Genomic DNA, 22,626 nt, shown 5'->3' on the forward strand with positions numbered 1-22,626 from the left:
CTCTCTCTCTCTCTCTCTCTCTCTCTCTGCAGCGGACTTTGGGTTCTGTGCCCAGATCACCCCTGAGCAGAACAAACGCAGCACCATGGTGGGCACGCCCTACTGGATGGCCCCGGAGGTGGTGACCCGCAAGGCCTACGGGCCCAAGGTGGACATCTGGTCCCTGGGCATCATGGCCATCGAGATGGTGGAGGGAGAACCACCCTACCTGAATGAGAACCCCCTCAGGGTAAGAGAGAGAGGGAGAACCACCCTACCTGAATGAGAACCCCCTCAGGGTAAGAGAGAGAGAGGGAGAACCACCCTACCTGAATGAGAACCCCCTCAGGGTAAGAGAGAGAGGGCCACATCAGGCAGGACCACCGTGGGACACATTAGATACAGTATGACCACACCATATTTCTCACTTAACTTAAATACACTAAACGGCTTCAAAGTAATACGCACTAAGCACTAAGCACACACCAATACAAACGTCTTCATACACACACCCACTTGCTAGTCTCAGCCTAGGGTAGGATATCTAATGATAGTCTCGGCCTAGGGTAGGATATCTAACCATAGTCTCGGCCTAGGGTAGGATATCTAATGATAGTCTAGGCCTAGGGTAGGATATCTAACGGCATTGAGAAGAATCGTCGCTCGGTCAAGCAGACTAATTGCTGCGGTTGAAGTAAAAACAGAATGTCTCTCTACAGTACTACTCTAACCCCCCTTCCCCCCCCCCACCACCCCCTCCCCCTCCTCCAGGCCCTGTACCTGATCGCCACCAACGGGACACCTGAGCTCCAGAACCCAGAGAGGCTGTCCTCCGTGTTCAGAGACTTCCTCAACCGCTGCCTGGAGATGGACGTGGACCGCCGGGGCTCCGCCAAGGAGCTGCTACAGGTACGGAGCCCACGGCACTGGAGTAGAGCGGGGGGAGTAGGGTGGGGGGGGATGAGGGAGGATGAGGGAGGATGGGGGGGCTGGGGGGGATGGGGGGGGGATGAGGGGGGATGCGGGGGGATGAGGGGGGAGGAGGGGGGTGGGGGGGGATGAGGGGGGATGGAGGAGGATGAGGGGGGATATTGGGGGATGAGGTGGGATGAGGGGGTGAGGGGGGTGAGGGGGGATGGGAGATGAGGGGGGATGGGGGGGGATGAGGGGGGATGGAGGGGGACTGTGGGCGAGGGGGCACGCACACATGCAATGACATTTTTACCACCAAGTCACTCACACTGAAGTCACTGACACTGAAGTCACTGACACTGAAGTCACTGACGCTGTGGGGATGCAAAAATTGTCCCCATGTAAAAAAAAATCCACCATCCCCCCTGATTTTCTTTTACAACTTGAATACTGGTAACCGACGGTTACCGACCACTTCACCACCTCTAAAAACACTTAGCCTGGTTGACACCAACACACTTTTCATTTCGCTTCTTGGTGGAGGCTTCTAGCTTCTCAGCGTAACTCTAACCACACTGACCACTGAGGTAGAAACCCAACCCCACTACTACCACTCTATCTCAACTCCAACCCGACCCTGACCACAATGACCACTCCATCTCATTTGAACCCCTAATACCAATAACTGACAATTATCCTGATACTAAATCTCAAAACATGAATACACTTGATATACTCCAACGCAACATGCCTCTGTGTGTTTTTACAGCATTCGTTCCTGAAGTTAGCGAAGCCGCTGTCCAGCCTGACCCCCCTGATTGTAGCAGCGAAGGAAGCCATAAAGAACAGCAGCCGCTAGGGGAGGTGGAACGCTGCTCCCTGGCGGTGGGGGGGCTGTGTGACAGGAACAGATACCCCCCCCCCCCCCCCCCCCCCTGGCTCATACAGAGGAAGGACAGCTGGCCTTGGAGCCTCTCTACAGACGCTGCTGAAAAGACTGCCTCCTCTTTCAGTCCTCCAGCACCTCTGGACATGTGGAGCAGCCTGGCAGAAGCATGTGTGTGTGTGTGTGTGTGTGTGAGAGAGAGAGAGAGAGAGAGAGAGAGAGAGAGAGAGAGAGAGAGAGAGAGAGAGAGAGAGAGAGTGTGTGTGTCTGTCCTGTAAAGGGAGACAAAAAAAGGAGGATGAAAAAAAAAAGAGAAAAAAAAGAAGAAAATGTTTTTTTTTCTTTTCTAGTGAAGGGAGAGAGATCCAGGAAGACAAGCAGAGAGTAACAGAACTGAGAGCCTGAGAATCCTTCCATGTCCCACAATAGCCTTGGTTTCCTTCCCTAACGCACCATCTGGCCTCACCTGCAGAGGACATTTGACCTGCGAGTCAGCCTCTAATACTCTGGACCCAACATACACCTGCATGACTATGACTCTGTGTAACCAACCTGCTCCATCCTCTGCAGACTGTCGTATGTATGTGTGTGTGTATGTGTATGTGTGAGTGTGTGAGTGCGTGCCCTGTGTGGAGAGAGAGAGAAAGAGAAAGAGAGAGAGAGAGAGAAGTGGCAAATATCCATCAAAAACATTAACGCTTTTGTACACCATGACATACTGTAGATGGAATTTCTTGGACACCCCTAACATGAACATTTCTTAATGTTCAGAGGTCTGTACAGAATGGCCAAGGCAGCAGTGGAGGTTGATTCAATCACTACTGGGTTAGGGTTCATTCACTACGGCTTCACTTAACGAGGCGCGATGTGTTCAGATGTTTGAATGTCAAAACTTTTAAACAAATGTTCATAACTCAAGTTAAACATTAATCCCATATCAGTGACAGACAAAAAACCTCTGATTATTTTAACATTGGAAACCCATTAATTCGTTTCGAACTACATGACCAGAGTAAATTGGCAATCAGTCGGAAGTGATCTCAAGGTCAATAAGATCATTTTGCAAGACGTTACACTGTATTACTGTGTCTATTTATGTGGGGATATTCTGCCAACAAAAGCTAGCTTGAAAATGATTTATGCGGTCAGTGTTGCCAATGTTAGCATTTATTTCACATCAATGAGCCTTACTTTTGCATGCTTTATCTCTGATCTGTGAATATACCTGTATGTATCTGAAGCAGATTCCATGTTTAGAGTGAGAAGCCATTTTGTTCAAATCAGCAAAGTCATGGAGTTAGCACACATGTTCCTGTGTGTCTGTCTGTCTGTCTTTCTGTCCGTCCATGCGTACATGGTGTGTATGTATAGTTTTTAATAGGGTGGCATTACTTCAGGAGTTTTCCCCCTCTTAGCATAAATTAAGACTTAATGCTCCAGTGTCTTGTTGTTTGCTAAAACTGTCTTACGTAAATATGTGAATTTTGTTGTATGTGTTCTGTGTGTTTGTGAGTTTTGGGGTGTGTGTGTGTGTGTGTGTGTGTGTGTGTGTGTGTGTGTGTGTGTGTGTGTGTGTGTGTGTGTGTGTGGTAGGTTGGAGGAGGGTGTTAGTGAATCATTTTATCATGATACAGTTTTTGAATTGATGAGTGCCATTTCATGATTGTAACCTGTCTTAAAGATCGTTCAGAACAAGAAGATCACATTCCCCCTTTCACTCTGCCATTGCTCTCTTCCCATATCTGAGGCTGTTAGAACACTCCTCTAACTGCTCTATCTGTATATAAAGTATCGATTGTTTCTCGATTCTTCATTTAATAGCGTAGTAATAGACAGCCCTGTGGCTTCCCCTGATTGGTCCAGTGTAGCCAACGCCTCCCTCAGGACTGACCCCAGACCTGGGACAGTGTGGTGAGTAGAAGAGACACACACCCCTGTCTTGACCTCTGCTGATCTCAGCAGCAGTGTAGACAGGCCCTGTGTCAGGGTTTCACTGGCCACAAGCTTCATGGGCGCTAGGCCCGCTCCATTCACTGCCTCTGATCTTGATGCAGTTGAGCTCACTGGTAGTGGTGTGTATGTACTGGACGTGTAGGAATGAGTGTCAATGTGAATGTATGTAGGAATGACCGTATGTATGCTTGTGTATGTGTAGGTGTGAGCATGTATGTGTGTGAGCTACCTCAGTCTGCATTAGATGTCACACTCCTGTTGTCCACCTTGACTGGGAGGTGCAGGCTAGCTGCTCAGTCACATGGTACCTCCATCATATATGTCAACATGCAGGAAAGGTCAGACTGTCCATCATGTAAACATGCAGGAGAGGTCAGACTGTCCATTGCAAGAAGGACGCGGCAGATTTCATGCATGGGAAAAATGATACATGTTAATTCATTTCCAAATAGGCTAATATTATTAGGATATGTGTGTATGTATGTAAATAGGATGGAAAAAATGCCCATTTTTCAGAATTACGTAACTTAAATGAACATTTAAATATTCAGGTTGCTCTATGGTATGTATTTGTAAATGTTTTGCACCCTGGAAAATTGCAAGAAAAGAAAAGAAACACTCTTGCTACACTCCTGGATCCAACTGTCCTGCTTGGGCCGTTTCACTACTCCATCTGGACACCTGGACATCTAGACAGCAGAGCACTTGGCCTGTCCAGGCCCACACAGCCTGTCCTTGGCACTACTGCTGAGGGTGGCTGTGGGCATCAGCGATGTCACAGGAACTACCTGACCCTGTCACAGCGGTCTCTCCTCCATGTACAGGCCTGAACTATGACCCTGTCACAGCCGGTCTCTCCTCCATGTACAGGCCTGAACTATGACCCTGTCACACGGTCTCTCCTCCATGTACAGGCCTGAACTATGACCCTGTCACAGCTGGTCTCTCCTCCATGTACAGGCCTGAACTATGACCCTGTCACAGCTGGTCTCTCCTCCATGTACAGGCCTGAACTATGACCCTGTCACACGGTCTCTCCTCCATGTACAGGCCTGAACTATGAGCACAAAGATGAACTCTGGGACAGCGGACGCCCGCTGGCCTCCCCCTCCGCGGCCGCTCCTGTACATTCCTCTCTTCTGAATGTGTGAACCTGTACACGTGGTGTGAACATTCCTCTATTAATGTGTATCAAGAGAACGGAACAAAGACAAAAAAGCATTTCTTTTTAAATTATTACTATTATTATTATGATTATTATTATGATTATTATCTGGGTTTGTAAATCTGGCGTATCAGCAGGCCGTTCCCCAGAGGACAGAGGAGAAACAACGAAGGGGGAAATGTAAGGTTTTGGATAAGCTATTTTTAATTGTCGAAGCAATAGACTTTTTGAATTATGAATTGTGCATGGCTGTGTCTTGAGTGTAAAACAACAAAATACTGCAGTTTGGGAACTGGACTGAAATAAAAAAACAAACAAAAAAACAAACAAACATTCTAAAGTACTTTTGGTTTGAATCGATTTACTTTTCTTGACTGATACAGTACAGTTTTCCTTTACGTCAATACTGCCTCAATACAACTGCCCATAAGGAGAGTTAGGGTTAGGATACAACACATGTTTCATAAGGAGAGATACAACACATGTTTCATAAGGAGAGATACAACACATGTTTCATAAGGAGAGATACAACACATGTTTCATAAGGAGAGATACAACACATGTTTCATAAGGAGAGATACAACACATGTTTCATAAGGAGAGATACAACACATGTTTCACAAGGAGAGATACAACACATGTTTCATAAGGAGAGATACAACACATGTTTCATAAGGAGAGATACAACCCATGTTTCATAAGGAGAGATACAACACATGTTTCAGGGAAGTATTTGATGTTGTCATTCCAAGCAAAGAAATAATTATTTAGATACATATGTTTTTGCCCTTATTTAAAAAAAAATCTGCGATAGGACACCAAACAACACAAGAGTCATGACGATTAGTCTAAAATGGACATTGTAGAAATACACAGATTAGCCAAAACATTGAGTGAAGTGAATAACATTGATTATCTTGTTACCATGGCGCCTGTCAAGTGGTGAGATACAGTATATTAGGCAGCAAGTGAACAGTCAGTTGTTGACGTTGATGTGTTGGATGCAGGAGAGATGGGCAGGGGAGTAAAGACCTGAGACACTTTGACAAGGGCCAAGTTGTTATGGCCAAACGACTGGGTCAGAACATCTCTGAAACAGCAAGGCTTGTGGGGTCAGGGTCAGGGTCAGGGTTAGGGTCAGGGTCAGGATTAGGGTCAGGGTTAGGTGTGGGGTGGTCCCGGTCAGCAGTGGTGAGTACCTACCGACAGTGGTCCGAGGAGGGACAAACTACAAACTGACAGGGTGTTGGGCGCCCAAGGCTTATTGATGCGTGAGCATATTAGGCATAATACCAACAGCATATTGGTCAGGTGGTCATAATGTTTTGGCTCATCAGTGTATTCAGAGCCTTTAATAAACAGTTCAATATATTAAGCAAATAGGCTACTGTTTGTGTTTTAGCTGTTGTTTTACAACTGTATGAAAAGAGGCAGTTATATTTGTATATGAATGTAATGTTATACAGACTTCCATAGTCTCGATATCTGCTTAACATAGTCTAGTATACTGGATATCTGCTTTCTAGTAAATGTATGGTGTAGGAAGATGGTCCCTAAAAAATGGCATTATCTCTTGATTTATGCTGACTTTTTTACATTAGTTTAAGGAAGCTTAACAAGTCTTGGCTCGTCTCTTTACAGAGCAGCCTCGTCATGCAAAAACAATCAAGAGAAAAATCCAGAATGCTTAAAGTGGCTTCTGGGCAGGGCCGGCCCGAGGCATAAGCAGTCTATGCTCTAGGCCACAACCACTAGAGGGGGCCACACTTTAGCCGTTGACTTCCGCAGGCTGCCACCCGTCAATGAAAATCTCCACTACTACCGTCTGACGAAGTAACCTTGGGTCGTTTCTCTTTCATCTTATTCCAAAGCGACTTACAATCGATACATTTGACTAAGCAAGTGAATCATCAATTCACCATTTGTAGCAGGAAGAGTAATGTAGCTCAGGCCATTGGCAGTTGTCGTGAGTAGGAGTCAGCTGAGTGCTGGAGGCGGTCACATGTCTGTGAGTTGGGTGGAGGTCACGATCCGCAGGCTGATGAAGCCAGGCATCTCACCGGCCGTCTGTCGGCCTGCCTTCCTCAGCTGCAGCTTCTGGGGGCTCGTCAAGTCCTTCACAGAGCCCGTCAGCACCACCTGACCCAGGAACTGGTCCTTCACAGCATTGCTGTTCCACACCTGAGGAGGGGGATGAGGAGGGGGACACCAGATAAAACCACGGCATGACTGCTACACTATTTCACCATCTGTAGAGGTCATCAGGACATTCACACATGTCTCCCCCCTTCTGTGTTGAGGTTTAGACCACCTGTCACCTATCACACGGTCCATCCCTTGTTGTGGGGTGATGGCTTGCGTGCCTCAGTGACCTGGGGAGCTATGCCAGCGGGTGCATAAGCACCTGGCAGGGTCACCCATGCTGGACAGGTCAAAGGGTAGAGGACAGACCAATTGGACCACCTCACCCAAGAGGTCAAATGGGTTTGCATAGGGCCAACAACCCTATCTAGAAGAAGAAAAAAACTGTTACAGAAGCATTGACGACAAAGCAAAACCAACATGGCTGGGGGGAAGAAGGGCCTCCACAGAGGAGGTTTATAAAGCAGGGCAGCCAAACCCGCAAGGAAGCTGTAAGGCCGACCCCCTTGCTAACCCCTCGGACCACCACCAAAATCGCCACATTCAGGGAAATATGAAAGACCTTTACATGATCACCAAGAAGCTAGCAGGCAAGCTCCATCATACAGACAAGCCAGTGAAGGATAAACAGGGAAACCCAATCTCAACCATTCAGGACCAGCGGAGAAGAAGTCCTGAATCAACCTGTCCCAGTAGAAAGACCAGACATACCACCTGTGCCAGTAGAAAGACCAGACATACCACCAGCAGACACAGTTTTATTAATAAACTGTGAGAAACCTAGCAAGGCAGAGATTAGGAAGGCTATCAAGACATTGAAGTCAGGAAAAGCTGCTGGGCCGGATGGAATACCAGCAGAGGCAATGAAGGCCGACCTAACAAAAACCACTGACATGCTCCACAGCCTCTTCACCAAAGTCTGGGAGGAAGAGAAGCTACCTGAGAACTGGAGGGAGGGAGTTATCATCAGGGTCTTACATGCAGGCCAGATGTCAGACAGTTTTGAGGTCAAGTCTGGAGTTTGACAGGGATGTCTACTGTCGCCCTTCATGTTTCTTCTCGTTATCGACTGGATAACGAAGACCACCACAGCAGGAAGGAAGAACGGCATACAGTGGACACTCTGGTCACAACTGGATGACCTGGATTTTGCTGATGATCTGGCCCTCCTGTCACACAGCCATAATCACATGCAGGACAAGACCACCCAGCTAGCAACAACATCCCTTGGAGCAAGCCTTAGGATAAACAAGGAGAAGACAAAACTGATTAGGATTAACACCCTGACCACCATCCCTGTCACCATAGACGACAGACCCATCAAAGAAGTCGACTCCTTACCGTGGCAGTATTATCGATAAAAAAGGTGGCACAGACAGCGATGTCACTGCCAGGGTAGGCAAAGCTCGAGCAGCCTTCATTATCCTGAAGAACATCTGGGCCTCAAGGGAAATAGCAACACCAACGAAGGTGCGCATCTTCAACTCCAACGTGAAAAGTGTCCTTCTCTATGGTTCGAAGACGTGGAGAAGGACAAAAAAGACGATACAGAAGATCCAGACATTCATTAACAGCTGTCTGAGATGCATCTTCAGAATCAGGTGGCCGGACAAAATCAGCAACAAGGAGCTGTGGTAGAGAGGGAGCCAGGAGCCAGTAGAGAGCTGTGGCAGAGAGGGAGCCAGGAGCCAGTAGAGAGCTGTGGCAGAGAGGGAGCCAGGAGCCAGTAGAGAGCCAGGAGCCAGTAGAGAGCTGTGTCAGAGAGGGAGCCAGGAGCCAGTAGAGAGCTGTGGCAGAGAGGGAGCCAGGAGCCAGTAGAGAGCTGTGGCAGAGAGGGAGCCAGGAGCCAGTAGAGAGCTGTGGCAGAGAGGGAGCCAGGAGCCAGTAGAGAGCTGTGGTAGAGAGGGAGCCAGGAGCCAGTAGAGAGCTGTGGCAGAGAGGGAGCCAGGAGCCAGTAGAGAGCTGTGGCAGAGAGGTGCCCAGGAGCCAGTAGAGAGCTGTGGCAGAGAGGGAGCCAGGAGCCAGTAGAGAGCTGTGGCAGAGAGGGGCCCAGGAGCCAGTAGAGAGCTGTGGCAGAGAGGGAGCCAGGAGCCAGTAGAGAGCTGTGGCAGAGAGGGAGCCAGGAGCCAGTAGAGAGCTGTGGCAGAGAGGGGCCCAGGAGCCAGCAGAGAGCTGTGGTGGACAGGGAGCCAGGAGCCAGTAGAGAGCTGTGGCAGAGAGGGAGCCAGTAGAGAGCTGTGGCAGAGAGGTGCCCAGGAGCCAGTAGAGAGCTGTGGCAGAGAGGGAGCCAGGAGCCAGTATAGAGAGCTGTGGTGGACAGGGAGCCAGTATAGAGAGCTGTGGTGGACAGGGAGCCAGTAGAGAGCCAGTAGAGAGCTGTGGCAGAAAGGGAGCCAGTAGAGAGCCAGTAGAGAGCCAGGAGCCAGTAGATCCGCAGAAGGAAGTGGGGATGGATTGGCCACACCTTACGTAAGCCAGCAGACACCACCACACGCCAGGCCCTGACTTGGAACCCCCAGGGGAAGCGGAAGAGGGGAAGGCCCAAAAACAGCTGGAGGCGACGGGACACGGAGGCAGAGCTGAAAAGACATGGTACCAGCTGGGGAGAGACGGAGAAGATAGCCCAAAGCCGTGCTGGATGGAGAAGAGCCGTCAATGGCCTATGCTCCACTGGGAGTTAAGGGCCTATAAGTAAGTAAGTCTCACCTCCACTGTAATTGGCTTCCTGGGCTTCTTCCTGTAGAAGATGGCTCTTGTTTCAAACAATGGCTCCAGGGTGTCCTTCTGGACGGTGGACCGCACTGATCTGCCCTCACAGGATATTATCACATATGGGTCTGCACCTGCACAATGACACGGATTGAACCAATTATAAAGCTTTAATACTGCCATAATGTCTCATTATGACTCATGTTCCCATGTAAGTTAATGTGCTGGAACAAGAATAGGTGTGAGCTCTATGTTTGATCTGAGTTCCATCAGACTGACAGATTGTGAGTTGTAGATTGAGGAGAGAGCTCTCACCCCCTGTGCTGTCCTGGTTCTCCAGCCCCTCAGCTCCATGGACGTAGACATGGGTCACTGCCTGGGGATACCCAAGAAATGCACTCCACCATTTCACCCTGGGCTTGTCTTCTGTCAGCTCTCTGAGAGAGAGAGAGAGAGAGAGAGAGAGAGAGAGAGAGAGAGAGAGAGAGAGAGAGAGAGAGAGAGAGAGAGAGAGAGAGGGAATGAGAAATAATTATATTTGCACAGTATATACATGTATTACATCCATATACTATGAGTACTGCCACTTCTCCACCATGTTTTCGGTACCTGCATCCTGAATCCACATCAGTGAAAACACGGATCATAAACTCTCCCATCACCCCTGGGTTAAAGGTGGAGGGAATGATGACATAGCGGCCCTTGGAGAGGATGCACCTCTGGAACACTGTACGTGTGTTGATATAAGTAGATGTCGCCACGTTCCTCTGGGTGAGGAGGTCATGCATGCGGTACTTCCTGTTGAATTCCACCTTTACAGGAAAACACATAGAAACACAGAAAACATCTCTATAGCACCTGCGGGAGACATCTCCTCATGGGATATACAGCCCTGTGTTCCCTATTCGCTGAAACCCTATTCAATCATGCCTGCAACAGACCGCCCTCAAACAGTGCTTTGCATGGCTGACTCCGCCCCAGCCCAGTCAATAAAGGCTTCTGAAATGTGCGACCATTTCATTCTGTGAATCACCTGTTCACGAGCCTCTAAAAGAGGGGCAATGTGGTGAGATCCCTCATCTCCTACATACTGGATACCCAAAGTTCTCTTTCAGCCTACTTGGTTCAACATCTTACTATGGGACATTTGCACAACGCCCCATTGCCAAAGTCCAGAAAATCATGGAAATACAGTATGTGACAGCAGCTGGAGTAACCCTAAACCAGTCGTACTCTGCAAACCTTCAAATCTCTCATCCAAGTATTTCTGATCTAAAAGTCAGATAAAATAAAATAAAAAAAAAGATCATACGCAACTTGAAGTTTTGAAGTACCCACTCGTTATTTTTTCCAACAGTTTTCATTTAATTAAATACGTATGGCTGAGCGAGGGGGAGGGAGGATAAAAAGGCAAAACTGCTGCTGTTTACAGTATTGTGTTTACATTAGATTACATGATGCTCTCGCCGACGAGATCAACAGATGTTCAGCTGCCGGTACGAGCATCGACAGTGGAGAATTCATGACCTCTTTCATCGATGAATACATGCATGGAAATAGCTCTGCTTCGGACTCAGACGATACCTATAGTGAAAACGAGGACATGATGTCTGAGCTGAAGCCAGATTGCTGATCTCGCCGAAGATAGTTGGTATGATGAGGAGGTTGAGAATGAGTTGACTGACCTAGAGATCGAATTGAACTTTTGAAGATTTGATTGCAATTGCCAGCAGAAACGGAAAGATAATTCTCAACCAAAAATATCTTGCAGCAAAAGACTGTCTCCTGAATTGATACACGAGGCCCGGCTGAATGTCGCGTCTTTGTCACCAGATAACAGAGATATGCTAGTCGTTGGAAGTTGGAACTCTTGACATGAATCGTTCAGTAATGACTTAAAGCAGGGCTGCCAAGTCTCACGCAATCACCGTGAGACACACGCATGTCAACCAGTTCTCACGCTCTCACGCCGCAACTCTATTTCTCACGGCGAGAAATAACAATTTGTTTTACGGGACTTTTATTTTTGAAATTCCTTGAAAGAAAGCTACCGGACATGAGTTTCGTGACGTCCTCTTTCTGCACTCGCGTTATTATGCTTGCGCGTGCGCAGTCGCGCAAAAAGTTCACTCACTAGAAAAGTTGTCCATCGGTTTTTGGATATGTGCACCACCAGCGGCCGTAGCTGTGGCACGGCTGAAGTCATCTACCAAAAGATGAACGAGGTCATGGAGAAACACGCCATACCATGGGGAAACTGTGTGAGTTTGTCCGTTGACAATTCACCGGTCAATACAGGAGTCCGAAATTCCATTGCCTCCAGAATTCGCAATGAAAATGGCAACATCTATGTTCATGGGTGCCCCTGTCACATCGTCCACAACACTGCGAAAAAAGCTGGGCTGGCGTTCTTAGAGGCGAGTATAACCATGTATGCTTTCAATTACCTATCTGTTAACCTAATGCCAAGTAAAATGGTTTGTTGTGCTGTAATGAATCTATGACCACAATGTAATGTGATTGTGAATCATCATGTATTGCAGGTGTCTGGATTTGATCCAGATGATCTGACAGTGGATGTGGGATACTGGTTTAGAGGTAGCACCAATCGGAAAGGTTACCTGACAGGTATGCACTTTAACCAGTCCCAGTCCCAATATAGTACAAATTAAATGCAGAACATTTTGATTAGATGGAAATTAAGAGGTAACATTCTTGTCATAGAATTTTGTGAGTTCTATGGAAGTGTGTACATGGAAATACTCCAGCACATTTCCATCCGATGGTTGAGCCTGGAGAAGTGTTTGACTCGTGTTCTGCGGCAGTATGGCCACTGACCAGCTACTTTAAGTCATCAAGTAGGTCTAATTTTTCAATGATACGAATGCAAGATTTTTACAAGAGACTGAAATGTAAACTTAGTCTACACAACCTGTGCTTTTTTATTCACAGATGAGAAACAACCAAGGTTCAGGAGGCTGTTGGAAGTGTTCTCTAATCCAATGACGGAGGTGCACCTGCTCTTCTATCAAGCTACGTTGACTGTCTTCTCCACTTTCAACCTCCTCCTCCAGAAACAGAAGTCCTCCATCTTCCTTCTACACGATGAGGTGGGAGGGTCAGGATATGCTTCTGCCAATAATGTGATATACGTTTGTTCCTTTTTTCATTAAGTGCTATGTCGTAGGTCTAAAGTCATTTTGAAAAGCTTTTCTGAAATACAATTTTGTAGATTACAAATTTCATCCGCAAGTTGTGCTCAAAGTTTCTGAAGCCTGTAGCACTGCAGGGCCGGAGAACACATGAAATCCTCTACAACAGGGGTGCTCACACTTTTTAGGCTTGTGAGCTACTTTTCAAATTACCAGCTCAACAAGATCTACCAACCAAATAAAACATATTGCCATTGCTGCGAACACAAAAATGTACTGTAATAATAACAAATTAAGGCCACGCTACACTGTTTCAAAATCAAAGAAGAGATTTATTAAACTATATAACAAATATTCACACTGGTAGTCCATTAACATTAACATTAACTCAGGAGCTCTGAGTGGTTTACACCAGACTGGCCAGTGCCAAGCCAGGTGCCATCGACGTCTCCGGGCGGCAGAGTGTGTGTGTGTGTGTCTGTCTGTCTGTCTGTCTGTCTGTCTGTCTGTGTGTGTCTGTCTGTCTGTCTGTCTGTCTGTGTGTGTGTGTGTGTGTGTGTGTGTGTGTCTGTCTGTCTGTGTGTGCATGTGTGTGTGCTTGTGTCTGTCTGTCTGTGTGTGTGTGTGTGTGTGTGTGTGTGTGTGTGTGTGTGTGTGTGCTTGTCTGTGTGTGTGTGTGTGTGTGTGTGTGTGTGTGTGTGTGTTGTGAGGCGGCGCGGGGCTGAGTGATGCCCTCTCCTGTGTGGTCCAGACGGGAGGCGTCCCCGGCTACTTTTCAAAAAAAAATATTTAAATGTTTTTTTTTTTAACTTTTTTTTTTTTTTTTTTTCAATGCCGTGTGATCTACCCACACTACCTTCGCGATCGACCGGTCGATCGCGATCGACGTAATGAGCACCCCTGCTCTACAAGGACCCGTCAAACCAACTGCCAGGTGACTCCAAGTTTTAGATAAGCAGATACACATACACTATCCACTCACTGACCTCACGTAGACTGTTTGTGTGACGGCTGCTTGTTCAGACAAGTTATGAGTTTGATCATGTCATCACTGATGTGATGGGAGATACTTAAAGAAGGGTATTGAAGTTAGCTATTGTGGTTGTTGATGATTGTAAATGAACTCTGTAAACGAACTCTTGTAAACAAACAAACATTTTTTTTATTTTAAACTTACCTGTTCTAAAGTAATTGATAGTTGTATTGTTATTGTGTCTCTGGCAGGAGAAAAGCTGAATATCGGCTTTACTACTCGAGCTACGCTCAACAGGCTCCTTGATGCAGGAGACATTACACCGCAGCAAGTGGAGAGGTTCCAACAGGCAGCACTGGCATTTCTTTTGAGCTCTGTGGAGTATGCCATGGAGAAACTACCCCTGCGAGAGCCCCTGCTCAAACATGCCATGTTTGTTGACGTCCAGCAGAGGACCGAGTGTGGTGTGGAAGATGCCTTGTACTTTGTTGACAGGTTAGGGTTGACAAGTTCTGATCATTTTGAATAGATTGTTAAGTTTGATAATCACATCTGAAAAACAAACCCTGCTGTTCCAGCTGCTGTAACTATATCTGATCAGTGCACATTGTGTTCTTTTTAGATTTGCTGAACTTCTCCCGTACCACGGACCTCAAGAGCATGACAAACTCAGCGAGGAGTTTCTGGATTACCAGTTCATGGACATTCCCATGCCACCAGACCCAGCCACATTCGACGTTGAGAGCTTTTGGGGGAACATGGCATCAGAGAAGAATAAGGTAATAATTATTCTGCACCCTTTGACATACTACACATTGACTTAATCAACTTGCTGCATAAGAAAATCCTTGAGTAATTAGGCTTCCTATGTACATTTTTCTAAGGTGAACGGGATGAGCAGATTTGGGAGGCTCTCTCATATTGTCAAATTGGTTTTGGTACTTCCGCATTCAAATGCTGATGCAGAACGAGTGTTCTCCGTGGTGGGGCTGAACAAAACCAAAACCCGTAACAGTCTGGCTCTTGATCCATCATGACGGTGAAGATGGCTGGCCTCGAGCCAGAATGTTTCAAGTGGGAGCCCCCTACCTCTGTTATTAAGGCATCAAAATCTGCCACAAACGCCTACAACACAGAGTTATGAACACCGCTTGTAAGGGTTGGGGTTGTTGTACTGCATAAGATGTTGTAACTTTATAGGTCACATGGTTGATTGACAGTGAAAAGAGTGATTAATATGTTACATGGTTGATTGACAATTAAAAGAGTGATTAATATGTTACATGGTTGATTGACAGTTAAAAGAGTTATTCTGATGTTACATGATTGATTTATTTATAGATAGATGATAATAAATATACTATATTTTTATTACTGTCTGAATTTGTCTTGTTTTATACAATTTTCCAATTGTTTTCATTTCTTGTGCTGGTTTATTATGATGTAAAATTGTAGGAAACTAGCAAAAAAATAATAAAAAAAAATAATAATTGGGTTGGAGATAGGGGCCGCTGCTGCCAAACGTGCTCAGTTTTGCGTCGCTCCACCGGCAAAAAATCTCACTCCAAAGTTTTGGTGAAACTTGGCAGCCCTGCTTAAAGCACAAAACAAGTGCCGAAAAAAAGCAACATATTCAGTTCACGGCACAAGTGTCTGCTGTGCAAATGTTCTGCTTATTGCTCGGGTGAGTTAAGTTTGTAGCTAACTGTTTGTTAGTGTTGTTTTTGGTTAGCCACGCTAGCTAGCAAACATTAGCTAGCATGTTTTATATTGTGATGTTGATACTGAACAGATTGTTTGAGTGTTTGTTTTCGGTTAGCCGTGCTAGCTAGCAAACATTAGCTAGCTTTGTTACTGTGGTCTTGTTACTTTCTAAAACAACTTGTGTTCCAACGTGTGATAGATTACAGAAATGTAATATGTTATTGTACTGAAAAACTGATTGTTATGTCGGTAAATATGTACAACCGTTTTTATTCCAATCTCATACTCATAAAATATTATTTTGCAGAGCAACACGTTGTTGGTGTGGACAGCTTCTCTAGGCTGTGTTGTTGGTGTGGACAGCTTCTCTAGGCTGTGTTGTTGGTGTGGACAGCTTCTCTAGGCTGTGTTGTTGGTGTGGACAGCTTCTCTAGGCTGTGGAAGTCCTTGCTCCCTGACATAACAAGCACCAAACCCCGGACAGATCTGTGCTGGGAGTGCCAGCGGAACAACTACCAAGTGTTCCGAAGTGCCAAACTGCCTCCTGCGAAGGGATGCCTAAGCAGGTGAACTACCTAATGGATGCAGGGTTGGCATCGTAAGGGCATCGAGTAAGGGCAGCAACGCAGTCATCATCTCAGAGTTGGACACATGTGGACCTTGTGACAACTGTGACAATTGCAGTGGGCAAAACAAGAACAACTATATGCTGTGGTACTATAAATACTTGACTGATTTCCACAGTTGTTTCAGCTTGCACACATATGCATATTAATCATGTGTGATTACAGGTCTTGTTGAAATTGTAATTCTTGTCTCTGATATGAACCGGACATTTTAAATAATGTTCGCCCATAATTTCAAACTTCCACTGACTTGCTGTTTGTTCAACGGTTCAAGAGAAAAGTGAAATTCCACCCAATTTTTTTTTTACTGAGGGGGAATGGAACATACCGTGGACTAACGCCCCACTGCCTAGACCAGACCTGGGCATTGTACGGCCCCCGGGCCGCATGCGTCCCTATGGCTGTCCCTGGCCGGCCCTGCGTGAGGTAAAACAATATTTTTTTCATAATAATAGAAATAACATGTAAATTAGTGTAGGCAAATGCGTCCAGTACAATTGCATTGCTTTTATTTTGAAGGCGACAATTTTTATTTTAAATTTACGTTTGTGCGTGCGTGACTATGTTACACATCTTCACTGTAATGTGCAGTTGGAGAGATGCTGAGGAGAGAAATGTCTGCTCGTTAAAAAGAGAAAGATTGATGCAGAGTGTAGGGTTTTTAACAAGACCAGGGGCCTCATTCATAGAAAGTACTTTGGATCAAATGTTGATCTTACCCGTGTCGTACGTAGAAAACCACGTCAACGTAGTGATTTATACAATTTCAACGTGAGTCAATTTGACCGTGGAAACGATCGTAGCTCTACGTCGAGTATTGACCTTGCGTTCTCCGGAGAAAAATCCAGTATAATTTAGCGCATTAGGCATGTTGAATATGTATGTATGTATGTATGTTTGTATGTATAATATATAACGCACTAGGCATGTTGAAGGGGAGATGGCGTTACCTTGACAGCTCCGGGGGGATATAAAGGAAGACTGTAATACAATCATAAACATCAGTTCAGTTTAAATCTTGAATTAAACTTATTTTCTCAGCTGATAACAACATCGTTAATTTTATCACAAGCCACTTTAGTTTCACTTTGCATGAATTACTGTAGGCAGTGCGGCTCACATGCCTGTAATAACTCTGCATAACCAGTAGGTAATGTGCGTACGTCAAGGTCAATACCCGACGTAGAGCTACGATCGTTTCCACGGTCAAATCGACTCAAGTTGAAACTGTATAAATCACTACGTTGACGTGGTTTTCAACATTTTATCCAAAGTACTTTCTATAAATGAGGTCCCTGATCACAAATATTATTCTGATTACAGTTTATACTGACTGGGAACAATATGATGATTGATGATTCTTAATGACAGGTAAGAAGAGTGTGTGTGTAAAACCACATGTTAGAAACAGAGCAGCCTGTAAAGGGTTAACTCTGTTCCAGGGAGGAGAGCTGTACTGGGAGGGGAGGAGCATCTCAACGTCAGGCAGCTGAAATGAAACTAAACTGTGTAGAGACATAAAGTGTATCGTGGACAAGGGCAGACTCTCTCAAACTTGTTAGAAATCGTCCTCAAACAGGCATCTATCACACATACAGTAGAAAGGACAGAGACATCTATCACTCATACAGTATAAAGGACAGAGACAGCGTCCACTCTCTCACAGAATCACAGACAGGTGAGTTGAGACTTACAATGACATGTCAAGATAAACTGTTGTGTAGTCTCTACCAGTTTGGTTTATAGACAGTTCAGCATGTAAAACATATTGATTTGGTTGAAGGACTATTTTCTATGTGATGTAGAATAATGTTATCATCATTAGTCGCTGTATAATCTCATAAGACAGTCTTGACAGCTCCATAGCTGAAACTATCGAGATCTGATTGATTCCAGGAAATGCTTTATGGTGTCACCTCTGGTCTCTCTAGATATGGCTTCCTCCAGCAGTCTCCTGTCTGAGGAGCAGTTCCTGTGTTCCATCTGTCTGGATGTGTTCACTGACCCAGTCTCTACTCCATGTGGACACAGCTTCTGCATGGCCTGTATCAGAGGATACTGGGACACCAGTGAATTGTGTCTGTGTCCGTTGTGTAAGGAAACGTTCTATGGAAGACCTGAGCTTCGCGTCAACACAACGCTTAGAGAGGTCGTAGAGAAATTCAAGACAATGAGAGTCAGGGCTGAAGACAAGTCCCCTGTCGAATCTGGACAAGTGTCCTGTGACGTCTGCACTGGGACGAAGCTCAAGGCTCTGAAGTCCTGCCTGGTGTGTCTGACCTCTTACTGTGAGACTCACCTGGAGCCTCATCAGAGAGTCGCAGGCTTAAAGAGACACAAGCTGATCGACCCTGTGGAGAACCTGGAAGACAGGATGTGTAAGAAGCACGACAGACTCCTGGAGCTGTTCTGTAGGAGTGATGAAATGTGTGTGTGTCAGTTCTGCACTGAGACAGACCACAAGACCCATGACACCGTCCTCATAGAGGAGGAGTATGGAGAGAGGAAGGCTCAGCTGGGGAAGACAGAGGCAGATGTTCAGCAGATGATCCAGGAGCGACTGCAGAAGGTTTCAGAGATCAAACACTCAGTAGATCTCAGTAAGAAATATGCACAGAGAGAGAAAGCAGACAGTGTACAGGTCTTCACTGCTCTGGTGGACTCCATGAAAAGAAGCCAGGCTGAGCTCCTTGACGTGATCGAGGAGAAGCAGAAAGCAGCAGAGAGGCGGGCTGAAGGGCTGATTAAAGAGCTGGAGCAGGAAATCACTGAGCTACAGAGGAGAAGCACTGAGCTGGAGCAGCTCTCACACACTGAGGACCACCTCCACCTCCTCCAGAGCTTCCCTTCCCTGTCCACCCCTCCACACACCAAGGACTGGTCTGAGGTCAGTGTTCACAGTGATCTCTACATGGGGACTGTGAGGAGAGCTGTGTCTCAGCTGGAGGAGACACTTACGAGCGAAGTGAAGAAGTTGTGCGATGTTGAGCTGAAGATGATTCAGCAGTATGCAGCGGACGTGACTCTGGACCCTGATACAGCAAGTCCATATCTCATTCTGTCTGACGATGGGAAACAAGTTAGACCTGGAGAGACAAGTAAGAATCTCCGTGATAACATAGGGAGGTTTTCCCAGTGTAACTGTGTTTTAGGAAAGGAGGGATTCTCCTCAGGGAGGTTTTACTATGAAGTGGAGGTGAAGGAGAAGACTGACTGGGCTGTAGGAGTGGCCAGAGAGTCCATCAACAGGAAGGGGAAGATCTCACTGAGCCCTAGGAATGGATACCGGACTGTCTGGTTGAGGAATGGAAATGAGTATGAGGCACTCGATGACCCTGATGTCCCCCTGTCCCTGAGAGAGAAGCCCCAGAAGGTGGGGGTGTTTGTGGATTACGAGGAGGGCCAGGTCTCCTTTTATGATGTGGAGGCCAGGTCTCTGATCTACTCTTTCACTGGCTGCACCTTCACTGAGAAACTCTATCCATTCTTCAGCCCTTACCTGAATGATGGTGGTAAAAACTCTGCCCCTCTGACCATCTCTCCTGTCAATCACGCTGACTGACCAAGCAGTAAAATAAGCATTTATATTCATCTTTATCTGTTGTCACTCATTAGGAAAGATTATGGTATATTTCCCCACACAGAGTAATTTCTGAGCTGGTTATGGTTTGTTATCATAATATTTTGTGCTCTCAGTGTGTCTGCTAGATGGTGAATATGCAGTAGCAATGTCAGATACAGTAAAATAGGTAAACATTACAATAATAACTAGCTAATAATGAAAATACAGTATGAGAGCATCTGATTTATAATAATTTGAACACCCAGAGAAGTCAAACAGTCTCATTGCCAAACTCCGTCCTGCACTCACTCTGGCAGATGCAGAGAAGCTCATCCACGCCTTTGTCTCCTCCAGACTGGACTACTGCAACGCACTCCTCATCGGGATTCCTAGCAGCTGCCTCCAGAAACTTCAATACATCCAGAACAGCGCTGCTAGGATCCTGATGAGGGTGCGCAAATATGATCACATCACCCCCATCCTCAAATCACTTCACTGGCTCCCCGTCTCCCTCAGAATTGAATTCAAGGTCTCCCTCCTCACCCACCAGTGCATCCATGGAACTGCCCCCCCCTACCTCAAGGAACTCCTCCATACCCCTCAGACCTCCTCACGCACCCTCCGTTCTACTGGCACCAACCTCCTCAAGACCCCCAGGACCAAGCTCCGCACGATGGGAGATCGGGCCTTCTGCTCGGCTGCTCCCAGGCTGTGGAATGCTCTCCCTGACCACCTAAGGGCACCACAGTCTGTGGATGCTTTTAAACGGGGCCTTAAAACCCACCTTTTTAATAGAGCCTTTTTTTAGCCTTTTAATTGAATGTTTTTATTGCTTTATCTACTGTGTTGTAAGCACTCTGAGATTTTATATGTAAAGTGCTTTTATAAATAAAATGCATCATCATCATGTATGTAGAGTCATGTGTTCAAGGCTGGGCTGTATCTGACATGTCTCTGCATGTGTGTGACGCAATTACACTTAACAGAATGTACGTTTGATAATAATGTTATTGATTTAATGGCTTGCAAAGGGTATCAGATATGATTAAACAGTTTAATAAGGGTGACTGTGATTGTAATATGATACACATCTTCTGTACGTGATGTTATAAGTTTGTCTACTGGTCCGGCCCTCAACAATAGTCCCGGTTTCTCATGTGGCCCATTGTGAAAATGAATTGCCCACCCCTGGCCTAGACAAACACTCTGTCCACTTAACCCTCACTGGTCCAGTCTCACAACCTAGTCCCACTATCTCGTCTCCTACCTTGAAGACAACAAAGCCAATGGTGAGGTTCTCTCCCTGCCCGATGCGCCTGTGGATCTTCATGTCTCGCTGCTGGAGGGAGATATGGACCTCATCTTCCTCCTTGGTTACGTCAAACAGGAACTGTACAGAGGACAGACATACTGTACAATATATACATGAGGACCAGGCACTGAGAGTGTAAAACTATTAAAACTAGTTAAGAAGATTACGAAGACCATGCTGGTGTGGGGTCAGTACCAGGGCCGCTTTAAGGGGGGGCTAGCTGGGGCGGTGGCACAGGGCCTCGCGCTTTGGAGGGCCTCCCGTGAGGCAGGGTAAAAAAAAAAACTGGCTGGCGAGGCCCTCCAAAGCGCCAGGCAAGGGACCATATTATAATTTTTGCCTTTAATACATTTCTAAATGTTCACACATGTGATAATCATAGTCAATCATATATCTAACATCTAGCATACCTGTAGACTGTGAGGACAGGGAGATTCTTAGCAACAGTCCTTATATAAAAAAAAGTAATTTCCCCCTATGACACCTTACGTGAAACGTGAATTTTGGGCGCGCGTTGACACTTGTTGTGCATAGTGACTGCTTAGTGCAACGGACAAAATGCCGAGGGAACGAGACCGAGGAAGAACATTTGAATCGGGTGCTGAAAAAATAAATAAAAACAAAAGAAAGGAAGGCTTCATGGCCTCGCTTAGAGGTTCGTTCGAAACATTTCTAAAAACAAGTGAGGCTCCCGTTAGCACCGAAGAAGTGGTGAGTAACATCTCTATTCATGTCAATAATGGCTTGTGCGTATTTAATGTTGGGTATGATGACTGCTTTATCCTAAATCATAATCCTTTACGAGTATAAAAGGTTTGAAATGAAACAAACATGGTTGTAAACTATCTAAATAAGTAGATATTCTACTGTATTGTCTATCAGCACAGCATGTGAGCGCATTTCTTGCAATATATCGGTGCGTGCGTGTCACGCGGTTATAATACCGGTAGTAGCCTACGTCATTATAAAAGGCCTCGCAAATCTGACTTCGCACAGGGCCTCGCATATCTCCCAAACGGCCCTGGTCAGTACCTGTGGGTTCTGTAGGAAGGTCTCTTTGTGGTTCAGGCAGCCTCCACAGCGATTGTTAAGAGACTCTGCTTGCTTGGCCCAGCTCCCAAAATGCACCACTTCACTCCATGTCTTCTGGATGCTGATCATGGAAGTGTTGATGAGACGGCACAAATATGTGTCTGTGAAGAACTTACACCAGTCTGAGAATGCCATCCTGTGGAGATATCACACATATACACACACATGCAAAGACGCACGCACACACACAACCAATTAATATAGACTATGTAGACAGACAGAAACACTCTCACACTGGCAAGATATTAGTTCAAATGTTATGATTACACTCACCAGAACTCTCCATCATCCTCGACTGTGATGCCAAACTTGTCCCTCTCCATGCTGTCAATCATCTGCCATTCCGCTGAGCTGAAGTGACAGAGAGGGGGAATAGGAGAGAGGGGAAATAGGGGAGAGGGGAGAGGATATGAGAGGATATGAGAGGAGGGAGACTGTGAAATGAAATATAGAGTGTAT

At 46.1% G+C, this 22,626-nt stretch overlaps 3 protein-coding genes across 4 annotated transcripts in view; 2 read left to right on the forward strand and 1 right to left on the reverse strand.

Annotated features, from left to right (window-relative positions):
* Positions 1-1,750, forward strand: part of LOC308174296 (serine/threonine-protein kinase PAK 3) — a gene marked incomplete at both ends in the record, with an annotated part of 16,451 nt that extends 14,701 nt beyond the window's left edge. For both annotated transcript variants that reach the window (XM_080549372.1, XM_080549373.1), the window contains 3 exons: positions 33-229; positions 751-888; positions 1,661-1,750. In XM_080549372.1, coding sequence (XP_080405498.1) covers positions 33-229; positions 751-888; positions 1,661-1,750 — 425 coding nt within the window. The remainder of the gene's footprint in view (positions 1-32; positions 230-750; positions 889-1,660) is intronic.
* Positions 1,751-6,893: 5,143 nt separating this feature from the next.
* The window catches only part of LOC308174768 (calpain-5-like), a gene marked incomplete at both ends in the record, with an annotated part of 33,871 nt that continues 18,138 nt past the window's right edge, over positions 6,894-22,626 (reverse strand). Inside the window, 7 exons of the mRNA XM_080549868.1 lie at positions 6,894-7,076; positions 9,744-9,880; positions 10,062-10,183; positions 10,356-10,558; positions 21,031-21,153; positions 22,108-22,303; positions 22,441-22,518. Of these exons, the coding sequence (XP_080405994.1) occupies positions 6,894-7,076; positions 9,744-9,880; positions 10,062-10,183; positions 10,356-10,558; positions 21,031-21,153; positions 22,108-22,303; positions 22,441-22,518 (1,042 nt within the window). The remainder of the gene's footprint in view (positions 7,077-9,743; positions 9,881-10,061; positions 10,184-10,355; positions 10,559-21,030; positions 21,154-22,107; positions 22,304-22,440; positions 22,519-22,626) is intronic.
* Positions 18,108-19,763, forward strand: LOC308174770 (E3 ubiquitin-protein ligase TRIM21-like; the record flags this gene model as incomplete). Its single annotated transcript, XM_080549870.1, has 1 exon — positions 18,108-19,763. The coding sequence occupies one exon, from the start codon at positions 18,108-18,110 to the stop codon at positions 19,761-19,763; it is 1,656 nt and encodes a 551-aa protein (XP_080405996.1).

This window comes from Nansenia antarctica (assembly GCF_963989245.1).
Source record: "Nansenia antarctica genome assembly, chromosome: 20".
NCBI lineage: Eukaryota > Metazoa > Chordata > Actinopteri > Argentiniformes > Microstomatidae > Nansenia > Nansenia antarctica.